The 10,994-nt window shown below is 43.7% G+C and overlaps 1 protein-coding gene across 2 annotated transcripts in view; it reads right to left on the reverse strand.

Annotated features, from left to right (window-relative positions):
- eipr1 (EARP complex and GARP complex interacting protein 1) overlaps positions 1–10,984 on the reverse strand; it is a 42,929-nt gene extending 31,945 nt beyond the window's left edge. Inside the window, exons 1-4 of one of the 2 annotated variants that reach the window (XM_037486726.2) lie at positions 10,802–10,984; positions 10,556–10,639; positions 3,921–4,053; positions 2,195–2,351 (exon numbers count right to left, since the gene is read on the reverse strand). In XM_037486726.2, coding sequence (XP_037342623.1) covers positions 2,195–2,351; positions 3,921–4,053; positions 10,556–10,639; positions 10,802–10,843 — 416 coding nt within the window. In that variant the 5' untranslated portion in view covers positions 10,844–10,984. Of the gene's footprint in view, positions 1–810; positions 955–2,194; positions 2,352–3,920; positions 4,054–10,555; positions 10,640–10,801 lie in introns of those variants that run through there. The other variant, XM_062557376.1, reaches the window with a different exon arrangement.
- Positions 10,985–10,994: the final 10 nt, after the last annotated feature.

Raw genomic sequence — 10,994 nt, forward strand, 5'->3', positions numbered from 1 at the left:
AGAAAACTGCTGCTCAGGTCAACGCTTAAGTTCCAATATTGTGATGTCAGTTAATGTACACACTAATCATTATCAATACGTTTTACTAATTCCCAGTGGGAAAATTACATTTTTTACACTCTGTTAGAATGCACTACACACAGGCTTGAAATACAAACCATGCTCATATTTAATCACAAGAATAATATCGCTAGTAATAACTGGTATAACTGGAACGTATAATGTATTTTATTCAGGTGCATCCTGTGGAACATCTGGTTTGTGTCCAAGGAATTTACTAATATTCTTTTTTTAGTAATATTCTTCACATCACCGATGTTGTAAAGGGAACTTCCGTTTGCAAATAAAGTAATGCTACACAAAGAATGTGCTCGGCTGTGAGGGCATGTCCACGATGGGGGACGTTAGTTATCTGGAAATGACCATATATAATATTCTTGTGGAAGGGTGCACACAACGCAAGTCGATACGCAAATCACACACACACACTAACACACACAAACACATGCCTCATACGAGTAGAAACTCCAACCTCTTTACTGTCTGCGTAACACATACCGTTACACACACACACACACACACAGGCTGGTGCATGCTGCCAGTATCATCAGCGTGAGTGGGGATAAGTGTGTGTGTGTGTGTGTGTGTGTGTGAGAGGCGATGGAGGTGGTGGGCAGTAGACCAAAGCCATCCATCTAGGGGAGCCAATAGTGAACAGCACAGGCTACAGGCTTCACAGCACCGAATGTGCCCTCCTACCATACACGCACACACGCAGTAACACACACACACACTCACACACACACTCACATCGTGTGCTGCCCTTGTGAGGGTTGCAGCTCTCAGCGTGTTAAGATGGTGGAGCCTACAGCCATCAATCTTTACCCATCAGCCTTGCTTGACCTGCCCTGAGACACAAACAAATACACACACACACACACACACACCCCCAGCCCCCTTTTCCAGGGGCAACTAAACACACATCAAGCTATGTGAACTCTATCTCATCCATCCTGCTTTTGTGCTCCTTGCAAGCTTCTCCACATCTCTCTCACCCCGTCTCCACCTTTATCCCCCCCCCACCTCCCTTCCCTCCCTCTGGAATGCATCACACTAACCGATTGGCGCCTCTCAAAATGATAGCAATGCCGAAGCAGCCGATGAGCAGTGGACTAAAAAAGGGCAATGGTCATTGATTTCCTCCGCGCTCACATGGGCGTGAGTTATGGCGGGCCATTGTGCACGGGGAGCTCCGCCGACCGCGACACAAAGGGAACGGGAGCCGACTTGGAAATGTGGGCCAGTCGATAGTCTGCGCCAGCGATGTGAAAACTCTTCTATGCAGGGAGAGAGAGGGAGAGACCAAGACGCGAGGAGCGCAGCGGCATGGAGAGCGTGGGCTTTGGCGTGTCCATCTGCCCACTAGTGGGCTTTCCAATGCTCCCAGTGGGGTTCCTAAGCCGCTCCAGTTTAGTTTCAGTGGTCCTAATCTCGGGGCGCGAGAGAAATGCGGCCTAAAACTGCGTGTGAGTCGTTTGTTCCTTTGTTCGAGTCCAATAGAGAAGCCTCTGTCAGCTGTCTGTGTGGCGTCTGAGTGGGAGCATCACACTGTGATAACTTTAAACCCACAGAATGATCTGTCCTCCCAATTACACTGATATACCCCATTCCCTAATGGAACTCTCCTCCAAAGACACAGTCATTTTACACCGGTTATTCTTTCTAGTATCTATTTTCTCTTTGTGCTACTGACAGCTCAGCATACTCGAAGGTGGGAATATTTTTAAAATCATTCCGATTGAACCTCTAATGCAAGGTTTAAGGGCTTTGCTTACATTTAAGGTTTTTTGGTGACGCCATACAAAGTACTTTAAATAATAAAAAAGCTTCATCTTCATCAATTCATGCAGTGCAAGGACAGTCCCTGTACTACTATTTACTTAGTTAATTACTTAACTGCAACCATAAAAATGTATCATATATCTCAGCATTGCACAGCCAAATCTATATCCAAAAGGCCTCGCAAGCTTATATTTCTGGTTTATTTTGACTCCATGAGTAATTAGGCCTCCTCCAACATACTAAACACATCCCATCCTGCATAGACCCACAGGAAGACAATTGTGAATGAACAGAAATTATTGTGCTGACGTTGTTTGTAATGCGAGTGTGGTTGTTCCCCAGCAACACCTACCAGGCAGCGTTGCTGTGGGCGCTGTCGTCTAGGTGACAGAGCAGCTCCAGGGTTTGGGGGTTGTGGGCGGAGTCGTCAGGTGACTCATTGCTTCCTGTCTCCCAATCAGAGGGCATCCGCCACACTGCCGCACAGGACACCACTCTGCTGTCACTGGCTGATGGGAGGGGAGGTAACGCACAGTTATTCACAGTTTGTTAGAGTAAAGTGTGAATATCTTTATCTATATTTTGTGTGTGTGTGTGTGTGCGTGTGTGGTGGACAGGCGCCAACGCGGTGACGTGGATACACTTTCCCCCCCAAACGTCACATCACAAATGAGTTATTTTGGCACATCTACAACAGAGCCAGAGCTGCTAATTGGAACCAGTGGGATGAATGTAGAATTGATACAGTAATTGGACTAAAGGTCTGATGCTTGGGGGCATAACCAATCGCAGAGAGAGAGGGAGAGAGCAAAGCGCCTAATTTCTTTTTGGTGTAGATATTGACAGTGTGTGGGCAGGCGCTTGGACTATTTGTCAAATTAAAAAGCAAGGCGGTGCGAGTCCACGGGCCCTTGATTGGCTTCAAACAACTTGGAGTAAGTGGGCAAGCAATCACCTCGAACAAAAGCCTTTGCTTGCTCACACACTGGAGAGCCGGTGGGAGGCAGTATGCAATAAGAGAGCGCGTGTGTTTGTGTGTCTGGATGTTTTGGTGTGCGCCTGGTGGTGTGCGCAGCAGTGCATGGTGGGCCTTCTAAGCTTCAGTCGGGCCCAGAGTAGCTGTCATCCTGTGAAGTCGAGCATGTAGAGCTCAGCTGACAGAGAGCGAGAGACAGCGGGGGTGGGGGGGGGTGCTGGGGAGGAAGGGAGGAGGTATCTACCCGGTGCACTCAGCTCCTATATGTGTCCATCTAATTGGAATTGACACTTGGTGGTTCAAAATAGAACTTTAAGCCCTAATTGACCCTTTCCTAAGCCACTGATGATACCTCCAGGTTCACAAACTGATTCATCAGTAAAAAAAAAATGAACCACTCCACCAGAACATTGAAATGAAGGAGCCCCATAGCTCCTGTGAAGCTGGGTCAGTGTATTTTCACTGCTACGATCATTAAAAAACAGAGGTGGCACGTGGAGACCTTGTGTATACCTTCAGAGCAAGCAGAGCATAGTGCTAACGCTAGCTAACGATGTGCTAACCCACTTTGCTAATGATGATCCCCATCACACGACATTTACCCACGGCACGCTCCTAATCCTCTCACAGTCGATGGGGCGGAGCCGGAATTGGACATAAGCATCAATCCAGCCATTGGGGTGTGAAGATGGCTCTTCTTGTTGGAATAATGCCTGTGGTGGATCAAAATGTGAACGTGGTGACGACGCGTCTCAACCACTGCTCCACTCTGGAGCCCCGTGTGCGCGAGCGACTTGGTGAAGAAGAAGCACTGAAGTCCTTGTGAAGTTATGCAAGCAGAAGAATGACGTGCCTGACATTGAGTTGGAAGACAACGTCCTTGCCGCTCATGTCGGTCGTCTTGTCCACACATTAGCATCGACGCTATTGATCGTTTATCGATCACCTAAACACAGATCATGCGTTATGATTCTCAACTGAACTGCGTGAGGTCATTACAGGGAGGAGACAAACAGGAAGAGGAAGAAACACGGGGAGCGAGAGATGATGCCCATCTGAGGCAGCGAATGGAGGCGAGCCAGAAGGAAACAGCGGGACTCACTTTTGTTGTAGCAGGTGGTGAGCACAGCTTTATCTGCAGGACTGGCGCCAATGTGCCATATCTCCCCAGCTCGGTGCAGGAGGACGTTCTTATTAATGATGTTATTCTCGTCATCAAAGTCAATGATGTGGATCTGGAAGAAAAGGGATGTGATGAGAATGGAGCTACGGTTAAAACATTGCGCGCACCTCCACACACACACACACACACACACACCAGGGGCAGTTCAAAGCACCTCTGATTCCTTCTCTCAAAAAAGATAAAGAAAAAAGGGTCCTCCTTTTAATGACAGTAAACGTAATTTCAAGGCAGGCGATTCTTTGGTTCTCTTTCTACCTCCGTCAACTCCAAACGGCTGAAGACGTTTCATCTTGATTAGCGATTATTAAGACAATTTTAGAAGCTGCCGTTTGGAGTTACACATATGACACGCTGGAGGAAAAAGGTAAAACACTTTTTTGTACAAATGGCCCTGCAAGCAAGTCTCTGGGGAAAGGGTTTTGGTGAGAAAACTGTTAAATATAAATGTAAAATGTTATAAATAAATGTTAAATGTTATAAATGTTAAATATAAATGTTAAATGTTAAATGTAAATGTAAAATCTAAATGTAAAATGTAAATATTAAGTTTAAATGTCAGACATGACGACTGATCATTACAATATTTACGGTAATTCATGCAGCAAGCCAAGATGGCAAGTCCGTAGGAATTAGCTCATGTTATAGAGCAGGGGTATCAAACTCATTTTAGGTGACATACAGTCACATAAACTTTGATGTCACGCGGGGGCCCCGTACCTAAAATTAGTTGGATACCCCTGCTCTATAACAAGAGTTAATTCATACGGACAACATTTAGATTTACATTTACAATTTTTATATAACATTTCACATTTACATTTATATTTAACATTTACATTTAGATATTTATATTATCACTGCCAAACATTGTACTTGGAAAAGTTGTTGCATTGATTTTGTCTCTAAAAAACGTGACATATGAATATTGTCCTGCTTTTTTTCATAATATAATGCTAAATGTACCAAAACTGCGCAGGATTTTAGCACGTGCAACATTACAAACGGCGCCCTATAAGGTACAGGAGTTCAACTGATCTGAATGATTAAGATGATGACAAAGAGGAAAGTCTATCTTAACCAGGGCAGTTAGTGGCAGTGTGGGATCCGTGGAGACTCTGAATCGCAGCTTTAACAGCTAGATAAGAAATGGTGTGCCATCTGTGGATCCATTTCAGGAATAAATGCTGCCCCACACACACACACACACACACACACTTTAGAAAATCAACCTTCAACCAAAAGCGCTGTCACTTATTCTCAAACAGCAAGTTATTGTTAATGTTGTAATGTTTACGTATGTAAAGCTTAGACAAAAAAAAAAGAAATAGAAATGAATAAACATGATTGAACAACTAGTGTGTGATTGGCAAAGGTTGACCAAACAGATGTGACTTTGCAAATTCCAAGCCAGGTTCAACTGTATTTTTTTGCCTCAATAACCGTTCAAGGGAAAATATAGAAAAATATGCAAAGGAAATCCCAAAACGCTGCGTTCCCTGAGGTGTTAGCAGGTGGGTGTAGAAACCAACAAGGATGGAGGTGGAGAAATGTGCAAGACGGGCCATGGAAGATCTTCTCAGAGAACACGCTGCCCTGGTCAAACACAATCTACTTTGTGGTTCAAGATGGGGGACGTATGAAGGAGCCCCCCCACTGTCTCTTTCCAAGGGACCGACATGACGGCATATGAAAATAAACCCTTCTTTCATAGCTATTTCTGTTTGTCCTACTATTTATGTGATGAATGCAAATATATGTTTATAAGCTATTCTCGCTTTGCATCAAACTCCCATTAGGGCTTTTATGGAGAAGGGAGCATAAAGAGACAGGTGTATTTAGGAAGAATAAAGCATTTAAACATAAACCACCAAGTATGAGTCTGAAAGTGAGCACAAAAGGTCCCTTCTAAATTGAACGACCCAGAAACACTTGCAGGTGTCCCTGACCTGCTGTGATGCAGAAGTCTGGGCTGCACTTGAGACAACATCAACTGTCTAGACGTTGCAGCATTCAACAAACAAGGCCAAACTTTTATCCATAAGAAGTTAATAGAAACTCCTCCTTACGGAGTTCTTTTTATTAGATGGAAATCTATTCTATGAGGGCCCTCGACTGAATGCAGTTCACGGCCTACAATGCAGTAAAACAGTGAAGGTCCCAAGGTTTGATCCGGCAATTAATGGCGGTTTCTCCCATAAGAGAGACACTTAGAGCACCTTGGGGGACCGTTAATGGGGTTGCACTGGACAATAACTCCTGCCAGGCACTTCCACTCGCCTTCCCTGTACTACTTTTACAGGCTGAAAAGGGGGATGAAAGGAGGGGGCGTGACGCTGAGGAGGAGGAGGAGGGGGGGGAGCATCGCAGCAGCGGCATCCTTCAGCCTCCTCAAAGTCAGCTCTGCGGATATTAACCTTGGGTTGGACTGCGTCGAGCAAAAAATGATTACGCAAAGTTGTAATTTTATGGTGGTGGGGGAGCGGCACAAATAAATTCAGACTGGCGGGACAGGGTAATTGGAGGGCCTGGTAATAGGGTCCCCCCGAATGAACCCAGGTGTGAGCAGAGAGAAGTTCTGGCCCTCCTCCCCCGAGTGATTTATCCCTCATCCCTCCCGGCCCGGGGAGTGACTCAGAGCCTTCAGCCACTTGGGCACTCAGCCCGGCGCTTTTAATTACGTGCCGACTGTGGGAGGACTGGAGGCAGGGAAGGGGAGAGGAGAGGCGGGAGATTGGGAAAGTGCGAGCGAAGGGAGGGATAAAGCCGAGCCGGCCCGTGGACCCCCACTTCAGGGGCCTCTCGGCTAAAGCTCTTTAGCGCGCCACGGATGACAGTAAGCGCGGCGGAGGAGTAGCGGGCGGGTGAGAGGTGCCCAGCTCCGGCGCTTTATCTCGTTAGCAGCCTTAAATGCCACGCCGACGTGCCCTCCTATTTGTCATTCCAGCTATTGGTCTCGGAGGGATTGGAGAGGTGCCGCGCGAGTTGAGAGAGACATTTCCACCCCGCATTACGCTTAATGGGAGGTGGAGAGGCCAGCGGGCTTATGGGTACAGCAGAAGTCGTCGGGGCTGAAATGCCAATGGAAAAAACATTTCTCACATTGCGAGTTCAAACTTGGACGAACTGAGCTAACCAATTGTTGGCCGGCCAACTTATGCAGAGTGAAAAAGACGATTCATGAATAAAATGGACTGCACTGACTGAACCTGCGATTTAAATGTGGGGTCATCTGAAAAACAAAACCTTAAAAAATGAATAATGATCCCTGCTCTTTGACACGATAGAAAAGAAAGTATGTTACAAACACTAATATACTGTATATAACTATATATAAAACTAAAAAATATATTATAAACAGACATGTCAACCCTCCCGAAAACCGACCTTTCTCCCGAATATCGCCCTTATTCTGAGGTCTCAAGGTTGGCAAGTATGATTATATATCATTTTTTGGTTGTTTTTTTATTTTTAAAAGGACATAACTTTTACTCCCTTTGTATTAGCAGCTAACATGGTGAGATATAAAGTAGGTTGCACAATATATTGTCCAACCAGATGTGAAGGCAATGCTGCACTCGGGCAGCATTCTCCGGTTCTACCAAGTGAAGCTTATGCAGTCTCTTACAACGTGCATTCTCTCTACTGACCAGCAGGGGGCGACTCCTATTGTTGCAATATAAATTGTCTACAAAGCAGTCTGCTTTTGGGTGGGCCTACTTTGATTGACAGATAGGTAAAAGGTGGGTTTTGAGTTTTAGATCTTACAAAGTCCAGTTGAGGACCCTTTACTGGACATTGGGGCTGCGTTTGAAATGTTAGGCGGAGTACGTGTGGCTCCTCGCAGAGAGGAGTAAGAAATCACACGGATCGACTGGGATGCTCTGTCACCGTTCCCAACGAGCGCCGCGTTAGACTCGCCACACTTGGACCGAACTGAGTCTGTATTCGGTGCCAGACCGTTTTCACACTGAGGTCTGCCAGAAAAAGGATTTTCTTTCAAGGCAGAAATATATGTGCGTCTCTTTCACACACACACACAAACACACACACACACACACACACAAACTCACGCACACTTTCCCTCTCTGAGAGCTAATTATTTCTGCCCCGTTTAGAGCCAACTGTTTCTGTCATCTGTCTCTATAATGACCTCTGCAAGATGTGCCTGCATGCACACCCCCCCCCACGCTTTCCCCCCTTTCTACTGCTACACACTCGCAATGAGACACACCTGCAGTCCCACCATTTTACTTAAAAAAATTGATTGATCAGATTATTGATCAGATTCCTCCTTGACTCCTGTGTTTCAATCCCTTGTTTTTAGAGTTCAAGCAAAACCTGCACAATAACAGAGGTTTATACGCTGTGTTCAGCTTCTCAAATATGAAGACTGGTTTCTACTCGCACACGTCAACCCTCTTTGGCTCGTGGACTGAACCAAATCCACTCAATGAGGGTCTATGAGGGTCTATTTAATTACCAAAAATACTAATTAAACTGAATATTCTGGGATTTCTTCTTCATAATATTGATCATTTAAATTCCTGGAAATAATTGAAATAATAATCTAATCTAACTGTTTCTGCACTTAACTGATAAATCATTAATGTTATGGTCAGATGACATGGCACATATTAAATGAATATAAAAAGAAGAACTTCGAAGATTACCAGCAAGAGCACGAGGTTTGAAAAAATTTGTAAGTGCTGTACTACAGCATGCCAGTGACCACGAAGGAATCTCTTGACTGAGATCAGAGCTTCGATTGTAGGTTGAGGTTTTTGGGTTTGAGGGCAAACATTTCATTTTTGACTTTCCTGAACTTCCTCCGCCGCACTTTTTGAAAGAAAATCTAAATCTGCTGCTCCAACTTCTTATTATCTTTGTGTTGTTGTCATAGCGGGCCAAAACTGAATCCTGTTTGACTGCGATTGGAATTATGAATCTGAAATGTGATGCAGGAGGTTATGTGGTTACACTTTTAACATTTAAGAAATTGGAAAACAAGTCTGACCTTGAGAAAGTTATTTATTTATTTCATGAATGTATTTATTCTATTCTGTTTCAGTAACTACGGTTTCTTTTGCTGTATGTTACACATTGTTCAACTGTGTAAATATATTTAATGAATTGGCAAATGATTAAACACAAAGCTACATTTTAAATGGATCAAAGGCTTTTCATCTCAAATATCTTAGATCTTTTGGCCTAAAAAACTTGCTGGGAACTGAAAGCTTACTCCATTCTTTTTTGACATTATCTAAATACTTAATATCTGTCATCTGCTCCTAATATAAAAAACATGACCCTTGGCTGCATATAAATACATGTATGTTTACAGTATATTGGAATTAACTCAAATCAAATCAACTGATTCAATTTGATAAAAGTGTATTCAGGGCCCTTTTGCCAGTTAAACGGTGCATTATCTCTGTGCAAAGTAAGGTGCGAGACACAAAAGGCTGGTACGCAGTCTCGTTATTAATTGGTCATAATTGTGTTTTAAATGAAAATAATCACTTCAGCGTCCCCATAAAGGTTAGTCCGTGCCCGGTGCATTGCTACTTAAGCAAGTGGCCTTCTGCAGTGATAATGACGTTTTTGAAAGGTCAAAATACAATACAATACATGAATTGAACCAGAATATATTTACAGACATTAGAACTATCTGGCGTATGACGATTGAATCACATGAGTCAGATACAAGCCTACACTAGAAACTTAATCTTTAAATAGTGAAATCTACTAATATATTAATGTAGCCTGATCTTTAAAATGATCTGACTTTGATCTGCAACTAAAGAAATACCAGCTTTAACCACAGGGATTAAAGATGAAGAAAAAAGCTAATTTAGAATTCAAATGACAAGGTTATGAACAAAGCTTCGACGCATCCAACTCTTTTGTAGGCAGCAGCCCTAGAATTGTATTAAATTGATGAGTTTCCTATTCTTTTGACTGATTGGGAGGACATTTGGTTCACTATTTCTCACTGTCCATTGATGGGGGGTGGGGGGGGGGGGGTGCTGAATCTGGAGTCTGCATTCAGCATTGGTTATACTCCCTACCCGCGCGCGGTCAGCACAAAGCATGAACCACATCACTCATGGACTCATTATGACACATTTTGGCCGTGTGGGGTCCGAAGGCGTTTTGCTGACGCACAGAAACGTAACGATCATAGCAACAACAACAAAAAAGATTAATAACACAGGCAGATGGGACTCAGGATCGAGTTCTGCATGAAGAGACACTGCCACACATTGTTTTCTATACTTTATATACAGAATTATATTAAATTATATGGTGTTTTTGATTGTTATAGTTACTGAGCTGATACAGCCTCATGTATCTCCTTAGAAGAAGGGGATTCTTGCACAAACGTTTTGTTCAGGTTATTACCACCAAAAGACAGGAATGTATTTAATGAGATGTGTGGGGACACAAACTAGCACTGTGAATCCATTGTAGACTAAATAGAGGTTGGCCTGCCTTCCCATACAGCTTTACACTGTATAAGTATTATGTTATCTGCCATGAACGCATTTTCTTACCTGGTTATCAAATTTCAGTGACTGTGTTCCCACAAGGAAACGAATGGCATCAGTTTCAGCTGTCTGGGCAGTGAGTGCTCGTGCCTGCACAGAAGATGCAAAATAACATGAATGTCAATTCACATGAACACGAATAGCAGAACAATACAGTCAAAGTTAGAAAAACTAAGAATTGTGAAAACGAATTGAATAGAGCTAGCTTTTACTGAGGTAACTAACGTCAAATAGAAAGGAATGGTATCATACCTGAAATTCGAGACCATAAATAACAGGAGCGTCGTCCTCCATTTTCCGGTCTAAAGCTTTTAATCTTTTTTCTTGTCCTTAGAATGTCGTCCGGACACAGGGAAAACACAACCAAAATCTATTAACAGCACTGCGTATGCTCAAAACCAATACAACACATTCAGTAGCTGCACTTCCGCGATTTACGACCTGA

This window comes from Pungitius pungitius, chromosome 14 (genome assembly GCF_949316345.1).
Source record: "Pungitius pungitius chromosome 14, fPunPun2.1, whole genome shotgun sequence".
Classification (NCBI taxonomy): Eukaryota; Metazoa; Chordata; class Actinopteri; order Perciformes; family Gasterosteidae; genus Pungitius; species Pungitius pungitius.